The sequence below is a fragment of the Dioscorea cayenensis genome, chromosome 7 (assembly GCF_009730915.1).
Source record: "Dioscorea cayenensis subsp. rotundata cultivar TDr96_F1 chromosome 7, TDr96_F1_v2_PseudoChromosome.rev07_lg8_w22 25.fasta, whole genome shotgun sequence".
Taxonomy (NCBI): domain Eukaryota; kingdom Viridiplantae; phylum Streptophyta; class Magnoliopsida; order Dioscoreales; family Dioscoreaceae; genus Dioscorea; species Dioscorea cayenensis.
Genome location: NC_052477.1, coordinates 31,413,135 through 31,433,957, shown reverse-complemented (window position 1 = coordinate 31,433,957; position 20,823 = coordinate 31,413,135). Strand labels below are relative to the sequence as shown.

Below are 20,823 nucleotides of genomic sequence, written 5' to 3'. Positions count from 1 at the left end.
ACTGAGGGCCAGAAATAGGATGATTGAGTCTTAACCTTCAAAAAATGGGATTTTGTTTGGTTGATGTCATGATAAACTTCTTGGGAGGAAAAAGGAATTCGTTAGTTAATGTGTTTTTAGTAGAAGTTTGCCATGTCTCTTTTTATTTGGGTGCCACATTTATGTTTATTATATCGAATATATATACCTGGTTATGATGTGAATTAATATTTTTTTTTATAGAATCTGTTGATATCTCTTGAACCATTTACACGGGTGGAACTTTTACTATAAATCAAGCAACCATGCGAATGCAAGCGAGAGTTTTTAATTTGAGCCCGCTTTTGTATGTGTGTGTATATATATATATGAGAATATTTTACATGAGCTTTGCAGATAGAAAATCATTGGCTTTTCACATGGACGATGATGATTCTTGGAGTAAATCCTTTCTCAATCTCAACTTGAGCTTTATTTCCTGTTAACAAACCATTACGGAATCGATGTTGCTTTATCAGCGTTAAGTCAAATCCATTCATGGATCATGGTTTGCATGCGAGGAAGAGGAGACCCTATCCCCATTCAGAAGCTTGATACTGTGGGAACGAATGGTTTACGGTGAGCGGTTTTGGTATAATTGAAAGCCAACAAAGAGGAAGCTGACATATGGGAAAAAGATGGACCATGAAACAAAAAGAAAACAAAGTTGATTCATTGCTTGGAAATGAACATTACCGCACTAATCGGTGCTCCTGTTTTTGTTTGGAAAATAGAAAGTAGAGTACAAAGCTGGTCTTGATAAAAGCTAGGTTTCTTCACTAGGTCATAAAGCCAGTGATCAACCAAATCCAACGGGAAAATATGTTGGTCACCAGCTGTTTCTTACTGTTATATAACCATCCAATGTCTGACTCAACAGAATTAATAAGTCAACTGAATTAATGGTAATAATAAAGGTTATCCTGACAGAATAACCTATGACATGAACAGTAATAAAGAGTTGCAGAAATATATATAAGGGTTCATTATCTACATGATGGTTGGTATAAGATACATCCGCATCATAATAATTACAGATTAATGACCAAAGAGTAAAGAAGTAGTAGAACCTCAGCACCATGAATCCGCAACCATCCACCATCGACTAGACCATGCTGATGAATAACCTGCCTGCTCTTTGGTTCCCAACCACACGGGAGCTGCCGGACTATTTGATAAATGCAAATAGAATGTCAGGCAAATGCACCAAGCTAACACAACCCTACAACCGAATAAGAGAAATTAATCAATCATCAAAACAGACCAGCAACAAATGACAATTAAATGTTACATAGAACATTTAGTCCCCCAAATAGTTCCTTTTACAAAGCAGATGAACCAGTTACAGAGACTAATTGTTTCCTAACATGTTTGCCTAGCTAATGCCTCTTCCTAGCACCACCGAGAATACCTAGTGAAACATTATAATGGAACAGTAATGTTCTCAGAAAAGGAACATCATATATTTAACAATCATAATTGAACAAAATTACTATATATAAAAACTAAAACATTTTGAATAGAACCTAAGCTACTCACTTCAATTTATATCTTCATCGCAAAGTTACAGCTCACTATAATTGCGCCATACAGCACGGAACTCCTCACGGAATGTGTTCAAGCGTGCCTTCAGATTAGGTGTTCTAAAGCTTGCATGGAGAATTGGTGCTGAAAGAAAGATCACCCAGATAAATAAATAATCTAATGCCTGAAAAGGTTATAAAGAAATAAATTCGTTTATCAGTACCAAGAATGCCAATGAGGAGTGCCCAAAGTACAGTAAGGAGGCGACAGGAGGTAAACCACAGGAAGCAACTAGCTGTAAATAACATAAAAATTAAGTGATTGTCCAACAGCATATCTAGGTTAGCTGCCTCATTCACAGTTGTTAAATTTCTCAAAATAAAACTTTTCCCCGAAAAGTTTTAGAATACCTGCTGAAAAAGCCAATACAAACACCCATCGAGGCTGTCCCACATATATGAATTGCTCTTTTGGTAGACGGTCTCCCACGAAGAACAGGCCTGATATTATGAACAACTTTATTTTGTAACATTATTGCAGAGCTGAACACTAAGGATTAGCATCATAAAACATTAAGGCAACTCACGTTATCGGAGGCCTCAGCTTAGCAGCTAGATGTGGTGAAAATTGTCTCACAGTCCTTGTAACTTTCTCATTGAAAGTAACAGCAAAGCTGTAATAGCAAATGTCAGCAAAGAAGTATGACGAAAGATCAAGTTTCATTTTTATCCAAAGTAACAAATACTTTAGACAAAACCACACATAATTGACGGATTGTTATCAAGAAAAACATAAAGAAGTCACTCTCCTGGCCTGTAGAGAAGCAAGACTAGCAAATATAATTTACAAGTTCAGGGTTCAGATTATCTCTCTCAAAAAGGCAATCAAGCACCTTAAATATTTCGATCTCACACATAATGGAAAAGTTATATCTTTTAATTATGATCATCCAAAATGGTTAAACTATATAAAGTTAATGACGAATATGCCTATGAATAATAGTAATGGCATCCGTCAAATTGCCATCCATTACAATAGAGAGAAAAAACCTGCTTTTCATTCAGCAAGGACTAAGGGTAGAATGTCTTCTAAAAGTATACAAAAACACATTTAATGTATGAAGAAACCTCAATATCCTGAATATTGTTTACACGAGGAATGTTTATCACCATGGGTTAGTCACTTATCCTCGAGAAGATTGTTTACTAGTCGACAATCTCCTTGTTTGCAGTTTCATTAAAAAGTTGATAATGTATACGGCAGCACATGATTTCTAAATATGACAATCGATATGTCATGAGCCTTAAAGGCAAATAAAACTTACCTGTCATTCAGGAATGCAATGCTTAAGCCAGTTAAGAGGGCGGCGACAATCGCAAGTGGTTTCGTCACAAATGCAATTCCTGCAACAAAAAACAGAGAGAACAGAAGTGGTCATTCTCACCAATCATAAGAGTGGAACAACTTGATCTTCCTAGAAACTTAGCTTACCAAGAACAAATATAATCATGATGAAGTAATTTGTCCGATAACTGCAAAACGAAGAAAAAAAAAACTCATTACAAGAATAGTTTGAAAAGGATCAGTATAATACAAAAGAATTCCAAGCAATACTAGTGATTTTAGTGACCCCTCTGGAAAGCATAATGTTATTAAAGCATTGGAGAATGCTGATGATCTTGAGATCAGATCGCGCAATCACATGAACTACACTGAAACCTTTGTTAAATTTGAACATATATAGAACTAGGATAAGAACACATCGTCATCAAATTGGTCATCAGATAAATCGCAGATCATCATTTAACAGCGAAATAGAAAACCAAATAGAGCAATTAGGGTTTCTTACGAGGAGGAGGAGGAGGAGCTCATCCTCACATATAATAAGCTCAGCGAAAGAAAATTAGGGTTGGAAAGTGCGTACTAGTAGAGATTGCATTTGAGGCGGCTGTTCCATTTAGAATAAGATCTGGGAAAGGTGAACCTGGAGAAGAACTCAGACACAGGGCGCGGGGGAGAAGACCAATCGACTTCGCGAAGGGCGTCGATGAGATCCTCGGTGGTGACGTTGCCCCAATCCATGGCAGCTGCTCCTCGTCGATGATGATGAGGAGGAGAAGATCGCTATAGGTTTGCGTTGATGTTGTTGTCGTTTCAAGGCTTCGTTTGTTTGTTCTTTGATGGAATTCAAGATGGTCGGTCGGCGACGTTTCTACTTTGGGCCTTCCCTGCCACGACTTCGCGGGTTCACTTTCCCGGAAATTACGCTTTTTAGCTGAGAATTTTTAAATATAAAATAAATATAGCAAACGGATAAGTTTATTTAAAAAAAAAATAAACATTAAAATTAATCTAAATGTCTGAGCCCGGGTTCGAACCGGGGACCTCTAGTGTGTGAGACTAGCGTGATAACCAACTACACCACCCAGACAATTTGTTGAATATATTGATTTTAAAATTATTTGTAGTTTTAAAATACATATAGATTAAAGAAGTTATAAAGTCATTTTTGTCACTCGTGGTGCCATTGGTGTTGGCAGCCAAAGGCTTACATACAAGAAGCTGATCAACTACAGGTTTGTATTTGTGTGTCTGTTTGTATGAACCTTTTTTTATTATCAATAAATTAGCTACTCTGTGGCTCTTTCCCTCAAAAAAACTACAGGTTTGTATTTGTTATTTTCTTCTTGAGCAATTCATTTTTCTAAATGCGGTGTGTTTTTCACAATCATTAATTAGACTTTTGTGGAACCAATTTTTAGAGGGATTAAGTCAGGCATCATAAATGAAGATGAAGTTATCCTCAAGCATCAAAGTAATTGGCATTGAGATTTTCTACCAAGCATTTTTTTTTTTGCGTAGAAATTGATCATTGTAACAAATATTATAACTGGGACTTGTGCAGCCGTTGGCCAGAGTGACCTCATGGCCTTTGTATGACGCTTTATTTAGTCAGGTAAAAATCATGCTTTACTTTTACTCTATATTGCTTATTGATGTACTAAAAGTGTATTGTTTATCATCAATCAGTTGTCCTAGCTAGCTTAAATATTTCATACTACTTTCCCCTCGGAAACTTTCATTGAAAAAATAAATTTCTCAATGCAGCTGGATGTGGTCTAATTAATCTCAACTTCTTATGACTGATAATGATTTTAGGGATTCAGACTTCAGGACTCAGCTTACGGAAACTATGAAGTCGTTGTTAGCGCTCAACTCAAAGTGATACCTGTTTTCAATAAAAATGATGCAATCAGTACAAGGAAGGTTGCTTATGAGGCCGGTTTGTTTCAGCCATCATCTTATATTTAATTGAAGCATGCATGTGTTGATTTTATCAAGTTACGTTATTTGATGCAAGAATAAATTAATACTCTCTTCCAATGCTTTCATTGAACAAACATTTTGTTTTTTCTTTTGGCATACTGTTTTAGGATAGGTACTTAACCAGCTTAAAAATAATACAGATTACTTAAAAATAATACAGATTTCTTATAAAAATGAACTTTATTTATTATTTGCAGTGATACCCTCGTTTATGAACCTCAAGTGACTTATTTAAAAAAGAAAAAAATAGAAGTAGATAAATTACAACTTCATTGAACTAATAATAAGCGAACCAAGTGAATCTCTTTTGTAGCTACTTTGTTGAGCTGTTACTCACTCATTGTCCTGAACAGGACTCATCTGGTATCTTCTGGGATACTGACAGTTTGGCAGCTTTGTTGGCTTTAGAGATGCAAGCTGATCTACTTCGTGTTTTGCTTTGTGATGTAGAATATCTTTATATCGGTCCTCCAGGCAGGCTCCAGGTGAAAACAATTTAATTTGTAGATAATCTACACATATCACATATGCAAAGGAAAGACATCAGGGGGTGATAACTTTTGGTGATAATTAGTCCAGAGTGGGAAGAGGGGGAGGACTGTTACAGTAAAAGCTGGTATCTATGCTGCTTAATTCTGCTGCCACTCCAGTTATAATCACCAGGTTTTTTCCTTTTATTTTTTTTTTCCCAGCTACTTAATCTCAACATCTCAGTTGGTTCATTGAAAGATATATTGGTTTAAGTTCACGTTTTTAGCTAAATATTCTTCCCTAGTTTTTTTTTCCTGACGGATAGACTCATCAAAGCACTTCAAAGAGAGAGTTGGAACCCTTTCTCCATCAAAATGCTTATTTATCTATTTGTTCCGTCAAAAGAAGCTGGTGTATATATGTGAGATGGCGGTTTCACCAAGTGATTTTTCAAGGCGTCTTGAGGTATGAATCTGATTTACCCACGATAATTGCAATGTTTTCCAAGGCATACTTGATGATTTTGTGAGCAATTGTTGCTGTTTTGCTTTTAATATTTTTTTAAAAAAATTATAGGGGGTTCAAATGCAATTTTAAAATTTGGATTTGAAAAAGTTTTGAAGGCTATAGTAAACAAAAAAACTCAAATTTTTTAAATGAATATTTTTAAATACAACCCTCTAAAAAGTAGAAATTACAAATTATTTTTAAGACAATAAAAACTTAAGAGAATAAAAATAAAAATTTTTTAGAGGGTCAAATGTAATTTTAAAATTAAGATTTGGGTAGTTTTTAAAAGCTATAATAAAGGAAAAACTCTAATTTTTTTGAATTGATATTTTTTATATATAGCCCTACAAAAATATAAATCATAAAAAAAATTGTAAAAAATAAAAATAAATATTTTATAAGGGGTTAAATGTAATTACACAATCAATATGGGGACAATTTTTAAAGACTATTAGTAAAGAAAAAATCCTACTTTTTTAATGGAAATTTGTCATATATAACCCTGTAAAAAGTATAAATTACAAAAAAAAAATTCCTTTTCTACATTGAAACAAAAATTGTATAGTGTAATTATCTTTCATAATCCTTTATTTGTTTGATCCTTAAATCTTGTTGGTGTTTAGTGATTTCTTTATCTAGAGCCTATCATCAGATGAACGTAGGAAGTTACTGGTGGACATCGCTGATGCTTTGGAAGCAAGTGGAAACTTTGATTAAGATTGAGAATTAATGAGGCTGATGTAGTCACTGCTCAACAGGGCTGGATACAACGAATCTTTGATATCCCCATTGTCTTTGAAGCCAGGAAAGACAAGACACTATTAAAGATCATGTTATTTTATCTTATTTTTTGTGTATTGTTGTATGACTGTAGCATATGATATTGCCGTCTAAGATTGGTTTCCTGTCTCTGATATCATTTAAAGTGATGCTTTTGTTTGAATATGGCACACTAAATCTGCTTAGTTGTTTCAAGTTCTTCATAATTCTTGTTGCTGTCATCATCTGGAGCTGTTACAGTGTCAGTCTGGTCTAATTATTAACTATCTTACAGATTTCAAGCTTTTCCAACTTCATTCGAACGGTTGCTAATATGGAAGAGCCAATTTGGCCATGTTCTGAAAAGAAACAGAGGTAAGAATGGCAGCTGAGGAATTTAGTTTTACTGCTTCTTTCATTTTATAATGGTCAAGTAGTTTGTGTTTGAACCTTTTTATGTTTGAGAATTTTATTATCCTGTACATCTCTGCTCACTCAACATAGTGAGATGCAAAATTGGTATTCGTGTCTTAATTACTTTGATTTAAATCCTGTGTTTTTATATCTATCCAGCTTGCAGATGGCCCTTGCTGTTCTGCTAATTGTTTTTGAGTCATGACGTGATGCTTTGGTTCAGGTAAAAAAATTTGGATCTGTAGACTCCCTAGCTACCAATTCAGTTTCATGTATTTTATGACTCCTTATGATGCACACTGAAGAAGTATGCTATTGATTCTTAAATGGGATATTATCAAATCCATTAGAAACAAGACAAGAAATGCTAGATGAATATAACAATTTCAGAATGCCATTTTTTTTTGTGACCATTTACTAATGACTGATGAAAGTACTGATTAACAAAAGTAAAGATCGATAATCATCCCAAACACATGATCATACATACACACACACACAAGAGGTTGTGGTCCAGTGAGAAGGTTAGAAATGGAGAAAGCTAGGCAACTGGAGGCCTTAGGACATGGTCCTGAGAAGTATCCAGAGCTGCCGGAGGTATCCATTGCCACATGCCCATGGGGGTCTTATATGTTGGATATGGTATTGCCTTATTTGGGACACTGAAAACTGCATGTTGGAATGAATGAAGAGGAGGTGGTGCAATGTTCATGCATCTCAGTAACTTCTCCATCCTTTCCTTTTCAGCCTTGAGCCTCACCTTCTCATCCCTCAGTTCCACTTTCTCAGCCTGTACAATATACAACAAGTAATGAGTACTGAAACAGGGAAGTTTTCTTATGATGATGAAATGCATATATATAAGAAATTAATCCACCTTGAGATTCTTTATTGATACTTGGAGTGCTTCATTGGATTCTTTAAGCTTCTGAGCTTCAAGACGTAACTGTTTCAAAAGGCGATTTGCATCAGTTAGAATGGCAACTTTGTCTGCCTTTGGTGGTTTCCCTGGGTCCAAGATGGAGCACAGCTCTGCAAACCTGAAAGAAAAGTACGCACAATTTATAGAGCATCAATTTGGCTGGCTGCATGGATTAAAAAATAAGTTGCATGTTGTGCACACCGATCATTGAGTCTGTCCCTGCGCATTTTCTCACGACAAGCTTTGGTTCCAGGAGCAGCACAAGACTCCACCCTTGTCCTGAGCAGCAGATGCAAAAATTTTATCATGTGTACATGAATGAAGAACATGAGATCAACCATGGGTTGTGTTATGGAGAAGTAATTAATAACCTTTTCTTTGTGCAATTATTCTCCGAGAAATTGTCCACTTTATGTGAAGCATCAAACTCAAGAATAGCACTGCATGCATGATGAAGAAAATAAAAAATGGATAGGAATGATGATTATATAGTTGCTAGACTTCATTCATGTACTGTAGGATTTAAAAACAATATGAATTTTGAGCATCAATCTATCAAATTTCTATTTAATTTGTTACATCTCTTGAGAGTTGAGATAGACAAAGAAGGATCAAGGATCATCGATCATTTTGATACCTAGTGACGGAGGGAGGCCAGATGAAATCCACTGAAGTGACCTCGTCGTCAAGGCCATAATCTGCAAGCCATCCCCCGCCCAAGTTCTGGCAGGATTCCATTAATTGGCGGTCCTTCAAATTCACAAAATCACAGCTTGAGCTGTGAGGAAGCTGTTTTACTTGTACCAGTGGTTCTGGTTGATTGCTTTTGCTTGCAGGATTGGGTCATCCAAATGCTTATTATTATATATATTTTTATAAACAAAAGAAGAAAGAGAAATCCCACAACAAAATGATGTGATTTGATGGGCGAAAAGATGCAAACGCTGTGACATGGTCATGGACCAAATTAGATAGTGAAAGCACAGTGTGCACACAATGTCGACGATGACGCTTGCTTATATTCCTTCAGCTGTGAGCAGTGTTTTCTTTTGTTGATAAAATAACAGAAAAATAGTTATGGTTGGTTGATGACTTGAAGTAGATCATAACAAATGAAAATTAGAAAAAAGAATATGCTACTGCCACTTCAAGTCTTCAAGTGCCATATCTCAATAGTTAAATGTCAATCAATCAAAGGAAAAAATGATAGAATGGCTTCCCACTAGCTTGTCTGGCCAACATCATTCTATTCTTTTTGATAGGCTCTCGTTTATTCATTTATTTTATTTTATTGTTTTATTTGTCCCAAAGGCCTGTGTCCTTAAGGCAGCAGCCCCCATCTCACGTTGAGGTGTGTGCTGGGCTACCATCTTCTGGGCCGTTTAGCAGACTGGCCATCATAATTTGAGAGCCCAACTCAATGTTGCACACAAACGGTGAAACGGTGAGAAGAGCAGACCTCAAAAACACTGATCCAATAATAAAAGATCTCCAAATGGTGACTACAGAGATAACGTCATGTAGGATCACTTGGCAAGATGCTTGGTCCTTCGGGGGCAGGGAGTAGGGCGTCGCATAAAGTCAAGAGTTTTTTTTTTATCATTGGGAATGATTCCTCGAGGGTGACTTTGTGAGTATCTGCCGTTGCATTTATCTGAGCAAATAGCATGTGATCAATTTTACATAAAGTCAAAATATAAGAAGATGTTATGCATGAGAAAATGCAATTGTTTCGTTCAATCCAAATACTCTACCAGATCACACGGAGTGAGGAGATTTCCTAAGCCACAACAACTATTGGTTATGTGAGCAACCCAAGCGGACTAACCCTTCTCGAGGGTGGTTGATACATTTGGGATATTTAAAAAAAGACAGATAGTGCTCCATTACACTAACTGTGTAAGTATAGTCCAAGAACAAATATCACGTAGTCTCTACTACTGTGTAGTATAGAACACAGGTAGTTGTGGATATACGATTTGCAACTCTTTTTAGCTAGATTTTTCTAAAGTTAGCACTTTATTTTCTAAAACTAACCAAGAGAAAATTTTAATCTTAAGATGACAATCTCCTTTCCAGAGGGACTTGTGCAAGGGATTTCTACAACCACCGCTGTTTAGGAAGATGTAAAACGATTTGACAGTGAAGTTTTCTCTTTTAAATCCATCACTAGGTCTTAACGTCAACTTCCTCAATTATCTTTGACAAAAGACAATCTCGAAAAATCACAAAGCTTATCATTGAGAGTAGTTTCTAATAATGTATAGAAATCAGCTGTAGCTGTAGTGAGGTAGTGGTTTTGCTATTCATGAGAGAAGTTAGCCCATTAATAATAAATATTAAAAAAATACATATATAATATGCTCATAAATCTTCTTTCAAGTTTTTTTTTTAGTTACACATCAAATTAAAAGTAGAAACATATAACAATTATTAAGAGGCTAAAAATGTAAAATCGCTTAACTTTTACCATGGCGGGGAATAACAGTGGTTAGGACTTAGGAGTACTACTTGGCTATTATTCGATCCCGGTTCTTCTTGGTTTTTTTGATAGCACTAGCAGCCGCGCGGAAATGCTCAAGCTCACAATAGCCCATCCATTCGCTCGGCCTTTCCTGCAAACAAGCGTGAGCCCGAGCCCGAGCCCGAGCCCAAGCCCAAGGCCGAACTCCATACCTTTCCCCTCCTTGTCCTTGGGCGATCGGTCGTTGGTCTTCAGACGAAGGTTGCTGTCCTCCTCCTTGCCCGCAAGCTCCGTGCAGAGCCCATTCATGGCTGGAGGCAAGTATTTGCCTTCTTTTTTCACCCTATACCTATACCTATACCTATACCTTGCCGTCGTCTTCCTTTCATGCCTTTCCGATGTTGTTCTTCAGGTGATGTTGGATCTCTCGACCGTGGCAGCGTTGCGATGGCGTACGAGGAGGCTTTGAACTGCTTGTCATCTCTCATCACTAGACGAACCCGAGCTGATGGCACCAACAAGGGTGATGAATTCGATCTCCTTTATGACTATCTTAAGGTGCTGCTCTCCCCTCACCCTCACATCCTTCACATCCTTCATTAAATTTCTTGTTAAATAGGGTAATTCCATTTGTAGATGCTGGAGTTGGATGAATCTCTTTCCCAATTGAAGGTCATTCATGTCGCCGGTACCAAAGGCAAGGTACTTGTTACTAATTATCCGAATCTGAAATCATTTTGCAATCTTTACCTTGTGATTGTTGACTGTTTGTGTGATCGCTGTTAATGTTTTGGATGCATATGTTGTTTGTATAGGGATCGACATGCGCTTTTACAGAGTCCATTCTTCTCAGTTGTGGCTTGAGGACAGGGCTCTTCACCTCGCCTCATCTAATTGATGTCCGGGAACGATTCAGATTGGATGGGTATATGTTGTGCATCTCATTAGTATGGCTTAATGGTGTTAGTGTCTAATCTGATTTTACTACTTGTTTCCTCTCTATATTGGTAAAATCAGAGTGGACATCTGTGAAGAAAAGTTCTTAGCGTATTTCTGGTGGTGCTGGGAGAGACTGCAGGTATGGACATTTGATTCAGTATGTATCCGAGAACAATTGATAGAAAAGAGTGAAAACTCTAGTTGATATGCACTGATGTGTTTTTGGAAATTTCATGCCAAATTAATATTCATGCTCAATGAAAGCTTAAACAAGTATTTGGACTAACATCTTATGCTTTTATGGATGTGCTTGGGCATAGACTGTTGTTATATGAAACATCTAGCTTGAACAAAGATGGTTCCTTACTTTTGGAGACACCAGAAAATAGCATCTTGAGAAATACTCTTTCTTATTTGCAGGAGAAAACTAATGATGATGTACCAATGCCAACCTATTTCAGGTTTCTTGCGTTGCTTGCGTTCAAGATATTTACTGCAGAACAGGTGAGGTTTGCAGGCAGTTATTGTTTTCAAACTTCCTTTTGGCCACATGTTTGCACAGCAATAGATTCTAAGAAGTTAGGATCTTCTCGTTTAATATTTGTTAAAATGACATTCCGTTTTAGTGGATTCTACAATAGAAGGGAGCCTAACATCAGTGTGGTATTTAATGCTACATTTTTCTGGAACAGGTTGATGTTGCAATCTTGGAGGTTGGCTTAGGAGGAAAATTTGATGCAACTAATGTGGTGAGTACCTTACAGAACCTACTTTTAACAGTCAGAAACAACTATAAATTTTACATGAAATATAGTCCAAAATTTTTGTTATTTAAGTTGAAGCTTACCTAATCTATGATCACTTCCCATGAAGGGAATCTATTAGTGGGCAGAAATTAATCATGTCAATGAAAGGAATTTGTTTTGGAGCTCTAAAAGTTCACATTGGCTTGGTTATTCTTTTCAGGTTGAGGCACCTATTGTTTGTGGAATATCATCCTTAGGATATGACCATATGGAGATCCTTGGTTAGTCTTCTTTTTCTCTATTATTTTCTCATGGCATATATACCATCTTCCATGATTTTATAGCCACAACTTTTGGTGTGCTTAGATACTCATTTCTATATTCCTGATCACTCAACTGTCTCTCTATATAAGTATAAAAATAGAAGGAACATATGTTCTCAAAAAAATGGTAGATAAGAAAATGGAATAAAATGCATGATAGAATTTTCTTTTCTTTTGCCTTCTTTTTCCATTCGTCTCTTCTTTTCCTATGTTTGCCATCATTCCTACTGACCTTCAAGGTTTATGCCATAACTGTCTTGTAATGGTGAAAAAATAGTATATTCTCTGCAGCTAGCATATATATGACATAGCCCATCCCAGGAGTAAAAACTTTTCTAGCTCCAGGCCAGTTTTCAAAACTGATGTGTTTATTGGAAACTACACTATTGGCACATGGTTATGCTTGTTAAGTGGATGTGAAATTATATAAGATAATCCACTTGTGCAAGTGAACAGGGAATACACTTGGGGAAATTGCTGGAGAAAAGGCTGGCATCTTCAAGGTTTTACTTACTAACTTTGTTTAAGCAGGTTCATTCTTTTTATTTCTATGTTTTTCTTTATGTCTAAACTTTAATTCTGGCCTCAGTCTGTCATATTCATTCCCTTTTTCTGCAACACAGCGAGGAGTTCCAGCCTATACTGTGCCTCAGCCAGACGAAGCAATGTCAGTGCTCAAGGATAAAGCCTCTCAACTAAATGTAAGCGGTGTAACTAGCAAAAGTAACATAAAGCTTTGAATAGGGCCAGTTGGAATAAATTATTTGTTGTTGTTATTTGAGTAAAAGTGGGAGCCAATGGCAAATTGACTTTTCTTGCTTTCTGCAGATTTCTCTTCAAATAGTGTCACCTATGAATATTGAACTTCTGAAGGGTCAGCAACTTGGACTTCATGGTGAACATCAAAATATAAATGCAGGCCTTGCTGTAGCCCTGTCAAGCACTTGGCTTAAAAAAACTGGACATGCAGAAGGAATGAATCTTGATGAGACTGTCAGTTTGTCATTCAGATGCTTTAATTTTTTATTTTTTTCTGTGATCAAATGTGTAATTTAAGTTCATAGTTTTTAGACTCTCTCGGTGATGAACAGGCATGCCTACCCGAGCAATTTGTTAGAGGACTCGCAATGGCTACCTTACAAGGGCGTGCACAGATTGTCCCTGATCCTCTTTTACAATTTCAAAATGAGAGCTTAAGCAAGGGATGTCTAGTTTTCTATTTAGATGGAGCACATAGCCCAGAAAGTTTGGAGACATGTGCGACATGGTTTTCTCATGCTGTCAAAGAGGATTCTCAGCAATCAGGTTCTTTCAGGGAACAAACTGCCAGAAATGATTATCAGCAATCAGATTCTTTGGAAGAGCAAGCTGCCAGAAAGGCATTTTCTTGTCAACCATTTTTCAAAATTCTACTTTTGGATTACTTGGTTCTGAAATTTGGGGAACTTGTTGCAGATACTTCTTTTCAACTGCATGTCAGTGAGAGATCCACAGCTGCTTCTTCCACCTTTGATAAACACTTGTGCCCGCAATGGTATGGTCCATTAGGAAATATTACTTTCTTAGAATTGCTCTAATAGAGATCCAGATGACCATTATTACATAACTTATTTTCAGGTGTGTATTTTCATAAGGCACTCTTTGTTCCAAACCATTCAGTGTTCAATAAGGTTGGCTCACATGCAACCCCTCCCACTGACCCTCAGCATGTTGACCTGTCATGGCAGTTGACCCTCCAGAGAGCATGGGAGAACCTCACAACTGACAAAGGTACAATTAGCTTATGTCTTTTATCAAGCTCATTTATTTTAATTTAAGAGGGGTTCTGTACAATATTCTTGTTCTTTTTGCTCAAACTTTATTTTATTAGCAATTATGTCAAATTTGAGATTACTCTTGTTTTGCAGGTGTTGGTAATGATAAGGTCTCACGGGAAATTAGGCATGCAGATCTGAGTAATACAAGGGACACAATGAATAGTTCTGTTTTTCCTTCACTTCAATTAGCTATTAAGTGGCTAAGGGAAAGTGCACAATCGAACAGGTCAACTCGGTTTCAGGTAATGCTCAACCCTTAAAAATCAACGTGAATATAAGTTTGAATTGATTTAATGGCCCTTATTATCACATCAAGATAACTTAATACCGGCAGTCAATAATAATGACATATTTCTGGCCATGATTCGCAGAGTTAGAGATCATCCTCCTGATATTGTTAATAATTCTTTTTATTTCTACCAGGTCTTGGTGACTGGCTCCTTGCATCTCGTGGGGGATGTGCTGAGATTACTTAAAAAATGACCAATTTGTAACAATTCAATCCTTGCGACTGAGTTCCTTCATCCAATGTCTATTTCTTTAATTTTTACTCAAGTGGATAAATCCAGCATTGGTGGAAAAAAAAACCCCCACCTATGACAAACAAATAGAAAGTGATTTTAAGGTGATAATCCTTGGATTATCTTTTATATGTAACACATAGAACGCGATTTGGGGGTTAATCTGTTTAGCATGTTGAGTGTCGTTTTATCAGAATTAGTGGTGAGAAAACTAAAGAACACAATGATGACATGATTGCCGCAAATACTGCTTATTATCCTAGCAATGAACGGTGAGAACTCAAATGGCTTGTGCCTTGTAGAACTGAAGAAAAACGGATAGTCACGTTTATTTGCCTTTAATTTCTGGGTCTAAAGACACCGTAGGAACCCATCCCATGTTTCCCCTGTTCCTCATGTTTTTGACCGAGAAAGGCCTGTCACGCCCTGAACTCAGAACCTAGCTTTATGGACCCGGGACGCCGACAAACGGCCGTACACCTACAAGGCCGAAACCAAGTAGGCATACAAGGCCTCAAATCCTGATCCAAAACAGAACAAAAATCAAACTCAGTGGATTGCAAAAAAAAATATAAACTTATTCAAGTAAAACCTAGGCCCACAACAATCGGGACTTAACGGCGATGGTCCAACGATCCTTGCTAAGCTATCTGCCACTGACCTCTACTCCTAATCTGAAAAAAAAATATTAACAAAATTTATGAGCTTGACAGCCCAGTAAGCACCCACTAAAAATATTGGGATCATTTACACAAAATCATAATTTATCAAAATGAGAAAATCGGAAATCAGAATTATTTCAAGTAAACAAAGATGTCAAAACTGAGCATATAGGTCCCCAAACAACTATTGCTAAAACAAAATCACAAAATTCATATGTTTACCCTCGGTGATCCGAGACAAAATTTAACAAAAGTCATATTTTTACCCTCGGTGACCCCGGCCAAAATTATCAGAGGTCGTTATTCTTTACCGACGGAAAGCGGTGGGAAACTATAGTTTCTAGAACAATATACGTGTCGACACGGTCAGTGTTTAACCCCAGTGGCAGGGTTATTGCAAAGTTAATTGGGGACTAGTTTCTATGTCAAAATACTTTATGTTCACAAAACAATAAACAATCAAAAATCCAGATTGGGCAAAAATACGAGTAATTTGCCAAACAAAAATTTTTAGCAATGCATGATCCCATTTTTATCATAGCAAAAATAAACCCGTTATTTTAATCCAAACATGAACAAATAATTTTTAAAAACAATATTAACATTAATTAATCGAAATTAACTAAAATATCTGCAATTCAGAATTTAAATAATACGTATTTAGATAAGCTGTCTAAAACTTTAGAAATTAAATGATCTGATGTTCAAACCAAACCTTTCTGATAATTGTAGTCCAAAATAAAATATCACTAACTTGAAATTTCAAATAATTGAAAGTAATTTTGAAAATAATAATTAATAAATAAATAAATAATTGAAAATATAAAAAAATTAAAATAATCAGTATCTTTCTTAAAATTTCAAAAGTTTAGAAAACTAGAATTTTTCAGGTATATACATATAATAGGATTTATATGTGGGATACTTACCTGATGAACGCCCAAAAATACTCTCAAACCTTACACCTTTGGCATATCCTATATTTGGGAAGAGACCCTATTAGTTTTCAATAGCAAAATCGAGGCTAACAAACAATAGTATATTAAAAAGATTTTCAAAAGGGTACAAATGCAAAAAAGTTCAAGCTATTATTCTACACTCTCTAATATTGATTACTGTGAGGGTATAATAGCAATTACCCACTCTAAAAGCCATACCAATAATTCCAACATGATCAGTGAGTATTAAAACCCTCATAACTTCACTTACAGTTTTCCAAATCACAAATTTCAAAATTCTGGGAATAAAAGACATCTAACACTATGACATATCCGAAATTCATATAATTTAGAGTACTACTCAATTTATAACATTCAATTGAATCTCTAACTATTTCTGCAAAATTATAATTCAGACATATACTTTTAAAATATGCATATCTCTTAACCTACAACTCCAAACTTAATGAAATTTTACTGACAATCAGACAACGCGACTTTTTTTATTATTCTTCAAGTTCTGCACAGAAATATCATCCGAGACAATTATACTAATGAGGCTATATCTCACAAACTACAGATGCATAAAATCTGAAATTTTGCAATTATTTAGATAACATAAAAATCTACAACTTTTATATTTTACTCTCCTCCAAATTCTTCCTCTAAAATCCCTAAAATCGGAGAGGTAGTTAAAAACGAAAATCTGAAACCTCTCAAACTAAAACAGTTAACAATTCCTTTCACAAGGCGAAAGATTGTATTTCAATCAACTATACTTCACATTACATCAAACATATCTTGCAAGATCTCATCCTTGAGACATGATTTAATCCATAAAAACATCATGATCAAGATCCTAAGAGTATGATTAGGTGCACACATCAAAAGTGAAACAAAACTCCTTCAAACTACAAATTGGGAACAAACCCTAGAAACTCAAGGTCTAAATATAAATTTTAAAGGTGAATCACAAATAGGAACAAATTTTAGGGTTTCAGAAAAAAATAAATCTAGAGCCAACCGGCATCAATAATAATCATTAATTATGCAACAAGCTCAAAGATCCTACCTTGAAAGAAGCAAAACAACTATCGATAAGAAGATCCACTCGTCTTTGCCGCCGGCACCACCATGAAGTAAAGGAAAAGAGTGCTAGGGTTTTTTTTTATAAGAGGTCGTGGCGGTGAAGCTGCAATCAGATTGTGATATTTGGTAACCGTAAGAATAAGAGCAAGGGTTTTAAAATCTTATAAATCAATGGCTCTGATTGAAAAACTTGCATTGACGGCTAGGATCTAATTTAAAGGGTGGGGCTCACAAGGCCAGTCCGGTTTTTTTACTTTTGCAGTGGCCCATTCTTTGACGGCAGGGTCTTTGAGTCCTTGCAAATATCAATTTTTTTTTATTTTTTTTTATTTTGACAAGACTTATTGAAGGTATTGATATTCATAACATAAGCTTTAGTAACAGAAACCACGACCACGAGAAGAGAGAGCATCTAGAAGCGAACGCTAGTTCTTGCCTGTGCCTTTCTCTCTCTCTCTCTCTCTCTCGCTCTCTCTCATTCTGATGGAGAACTCGCCGGCTGGTCTAAGCATCATCCTCTTCCTCGCCATCACCTTCTTATTTATCCCTTTTGCATCACCATCTCCCCAGAGTTCTCTCTGGAAGGGGTCGTCTCTGTCAGTAGAAGAAGATTCAGACATACTAGTCTCACCGGATGAATCCTTCACGTTTGGGTTTCATAGAATTGGCAACAACGCCTACGTCCTCTCCATCTGGTTCTCAAACTCTGACAACAAGACCATCGCCTGGACGGCTAACCGGGACCATCCCGTGAATGGGTTGGGATCCAGTGTCACGTTGCGCAAGGACGGGGCTTTGGTGCTCACTGATGTCGATGACACTGTTGTGTGGAGCACCAACACCAGCTCAACCCAAGCTGACCAAGCTCAGCTCTTGGACACTGGGAATCTTGTCATCAAGGATCCCCAAGGTAACGTTCTCTGGCAAAGCTTTGATTCACCAACTGACACCCTCCTCCCCACACAGCCCATCACCAAGAGCAAGAAGCTGATATCAAGCATGCCTGGAGGATCAGTCTCTTCTGGCTATTATAGTTTTTATTTTGACAACGATAATGTTATAAAGCTCATGTATGATGGTCCTCAGGTGTCTAGTATTTACTGGCCTAATCCTGATTACAATATATGGCAAAGTGGAAGGTACAACTATAATAGCAGCAGATATGGTGTCCTTGATGAGAGTGGAACATTTCAATCAAGTGATAGATTATCATTCAGTGCTTCTGATATGGGTGCAGCGATCAAGAGAAGACTGACTTTGGATTATGATGGCAATCTCAGACTTTATAGTCTCAACAATTCAACAGGCTTGTGGTCAATTTCATGGGAAGCTCTTCCCAATCTATGTGATGTGCATGGGTTGTGCGGTAGGAATGGTATTTGTGTTTATAATACTCAGAAACCCATGTGTGCATGTCCCTTTGCTTATGAAGTGTGTGCTCTCAGTGATTGGAGTGAAGGTTGCAAACCCAAGTTTAACATCAGCTGTGAAGATTCTCAGCAGTTGAGATTTGTTGAGCTTAAGAAAACTGATTTTTTTGGGGGTTCGACATTAATCACACTTCATCAGGACCATTGGTTTCCTGCCTGGAACTTTGCCAAAAGGATTGCTCTTGTGTGGCTGTTTCATACAAGATGGGCAGCGGTGACTGTTACACCAAGTCTGCATTGTTCAATGGGAGAACTGCTCCAGATTTTCCTGGCAGCTTATACTTGAAACTCCCTTTGAATTTTGACACATCTGACATGTACGTTCTCCAAGTTCATGAGCCCATCTGTAATGCTACTGGGGCGACAGTTGCTGCTCCCAAGTATGTGGAGATCACAAGCAGTAGGACAAAATGGATTTATTTCTACTGGTTCATATCAGCATTTGGGTTGATTGAAATTTTCTTCATTGTGTTTGGATGGTGGTTTGCATCAAAGAAGGAAACCAAGCCAACATCAATCGAAGCAGGGTATAAACTGATTGCAAGGCAATTCAAGAGGTTCACTTATAAAGAGCTGAAAAAAGCAACAGGAAACTTCAAAAATAAAGTTGAAAGAGAAGGTTCACGAGCTGTGTACAGCGGAGTGCTGGAAGATGAGAGAGTTGTAGCAGTGGAGAAGTTAGACGACATTATTCCAAATGAAGCTTTCTGGGCTGAAGTTAGCGTGATTGCCAGAATAAATCACAAGAATCTTGTTAGGATTTGGGGATTCTGCTCTGAACGTTCACACAGGTTCCTGGTGTCTGAATTCATGGAAAATGGTTCATTGGACAAGCATCTGTTTGGTGGTGGTCACAGCTCTGCCGGCTTTCTTGGATGGAAGGAGAGGTTTCAGATAGCATTGGGAGTTGCAAAAGGGTTGGCTTATCTCCACCATGAGTGCCTTGAGTGGGTTATCCATTGTGATGTAAAACCAGAGAAAATTCTCTTGGACTGTGATTTTGAGCCAAAGATCACAGATTTTGGATTGGCCAAGCTGGCTGACAGAGGTGGAGCTCATTCCAAAATCTCAAAGGTTAGAGGTTCAAGAGGTTATATGGCTCCTGAATGGGCTTTGAATCTTCCCATCACTGCCAAGGTTGATGTTTACAGCTATGGAGTTGTGCTTTTGGAGCTTTTGATGGGAAGCAGAGCCTCTGATTGGAAGATGGAAGGAGAGGATAGAGAAGAGGAACAAGTACAAGAAGAAGAATTAGAGTTAGAGCTATTTGGATTGGTGAGGATGTTGAAGGGAAAACTGGGAGGCACAGAGGATTCATGGATTGATGATTTTGTTGATGCTAGGCTGATTGGTCAGTTTAACCACAGGAAAGCAACAGTCATGGTAGAGATAGCAATCTCATGCTTGGAAGAGAATAGAAGCAACCGCCCAACCATGGATTCCGTAGCGCAGATGCTCATCTCTCTTGATGATGAATCAACTTCTCATGGTGAACATTCTTATTCTGTCATGTATCCAGAATGAATCAATCCAGTTTGTTAGTGCCTGCTTCTTTCACTTTTTTTATTCATTGGATATAGAATCACAAGTAGCAGCATAGCACACCTGTCACTTTCTTCAAATTCAGCATTTTCCAATCTTCAGATATTGAGCTTTCAACAAGAGGTGCCAGTTCTTATTTCTTTACAGTTACATCACAATCAGTTCTTATTTTGTGTTTATAGTGTCCTCTTTAGTTTGTTTATTGTAAATTGTAACCTTTGTGATATCATGATTAATGTTAAACATTTACTGGTGATTGAGCACTTGCACTAATCAACATGTAGAATTCTACTTTTGACACTTACAAATATTTTTGTCAATCTCCTTTTCAAGCGCTACTAGTGCCATTCTTCTTTGCCACTCCTTCAATTAGACCAAATTGGTTGGGTTTGTAGAATCTGTTGAAT

General features: G+C 37.0%; 3 protein-coding genes, 1 long non-coding RNA gene, 1 other non-coding gene and 1 pseudogene across 6 annotated transcripts; 2 read left to right on the top strand and 4 right to left on the bottom strand.

Moving 5' to 3' along the window:
• Positions 1-917: 917 nt before the first annotated feature.
• Positions 918-3,809, bottom strand: LOC120265929 (PRA1 family protein A1-like). Its single transcript, XM_039273884.1, is given in 9 exon segments — positions 918-1,240; positions 1,558-1,686; positions 1,766-1,837; positions 1,953-1,992; positions 1,994-2,042; positions 2,129-2,215; positions 2,867-2,945; positions 3,034-3,074; positions 3,467-3,809. Coding segments are annotated over 8 exon segments (630 nt in total). The 5' UTR covers positions 3,625-3,809; the 3' UTR covers positions 918-1,240; positions 1,558-1,582.
• A 90-nt stretch (positions 3,810-3,899) lies between these two features.
• TRNAV-CAC lies at positions 3,900-3,973 on the bottom strand. Its single transcript has one exon. It is a non-coding gene; the product is annotated as a tRNA-Val (tRNA).
• A 3,422-nt stretch (positions 3,974-7,395) lies between these two features.
• LOC120264299 (transcription factor ILR3-like) lies at positions 7,396-8,793 on the bottom strand. 2 transcript variants are annotated; one of them, XM_039272104.1, is made up of 5 exons: positions 8,583-8,793; positions 8,317-8,385; positions 8,147-8,224; positions 7,901-8,063; positions 7,396-7,813 (listed from the first exon to the last, which is right to left on the bottom strand). In XM_039272104.1, exons 1-5 carry the CDS (start codon positions 8,681-8,683, stop codon positions 7,565-7,567), a joined length of 660 nt encoding a protein of 219 aa, XP_039128038.1. In that variant the 5' UTR covers positions 8,684-8,793; the 3' UTR covers positions 7,396-7,564. The 2 variants fall into 2 exon arrangements, with proteins under 2 accessions (XP_039128038.1, XP_039128039.1); XM_039272105.1 differs by lacking the exon at positions 8,317-8,385.
• Positions 8,794-10,494: 1,701 nt separating this feature from the next.
• LOC120265529 (folylpolyglutamate synthase) lies at positions 10,495-14,951 on the top strand. The gene is made up of 16 exons (XM_039273466.1): positions 10,495-10,726; positions 10,822-10,967; positions 11,046-11,111; positions 11,225-11,334; positions 11,427-11,487; positions 11,769-11,852; positions 12,041-12,097; positions 12,315-12,375; positions 12,874-12,920; positions 13,041-13,118; positions 13,246-13,410; positions 13,509-13,796; positions 13,873-13,951; positions 14,035-14,187; positions 14,325-14,476; positions 14,658-14,951. Exons 1-16 carry the CDS (start codon positions 10,519-10,521, stop codon positions 14,715-14,717), a joined length of 1,815 nt encoding a protein of 604 aa, XP_039129400.1. The 5' UTR covers positions 10,495-10,518; the 3' UTR covers positions 14,718-14,951.
• LOC120265530 lies at positions 14,779-15,420 on the bottom strand. The gene is made up of 2 exons (XR_005537674.1): positions 15,375-15,420; positions 14,779-15,276 (listed from the first exon to the last, which is right to left on the bottom strand). It is a non-coding gene; the product is annotated as an uncharacterized LOC120265530 (long non-coding RNA).
• Positions 15,421-17,837: 2,417 nt separating this feature from the next.
• On the top strand, positions 17,838-20,519 carry LOC120265756 (annotated as a pseudogene).
• Positions 20,520-20,823: the final 304 nt, after the last annotated feature.

Bases quoted from the DNA above. Each gene is read 5' to 3' on its own strand.
- LOC120264299 (XM_039272104.1), bottom strand. From the start codon at position 8,683: ATGGAATCCTGCCAGAACTTGGGCGGGGGATGGCTTGCAGATTATGGC. The intron at 8,386-8,582 runs GTATCAAAATGA...TCATGCATGCAG, and splicing joins TGGCCTCCCTCCGTCACTAG to TGCTATTCTTGAGTTTGATG. The intron at 7,814-7,900 runs GTGGATTAATTT...TATATTGTACAG, and splicing joins TATCAATAAAGAATCTCAAG to GCTGAGAAAGTGGAACTGAG.
- LOC120265529 (XM_039273466.1), top strand. From the start codon at position 10,519: ATGCTCAAGCTCACAATAGCCCATCCATTCGCTCGGCCTTTCCTGCAA. The intron at 10,727-10,821 runs GCAAGTATTTGC...GTTGTTCTTCAG, and splicing joins GAGCCCATTCATGGCTGGAG to GTGATGTTGGATCTCTCGAC. The intron at 12,376-12,873 runs GTTAGTCTTCTT...GCAAGTGAACAG, and splicing joins TGACCATATGGAGATCCTTG to GGAATACACTTGGGGAAATT.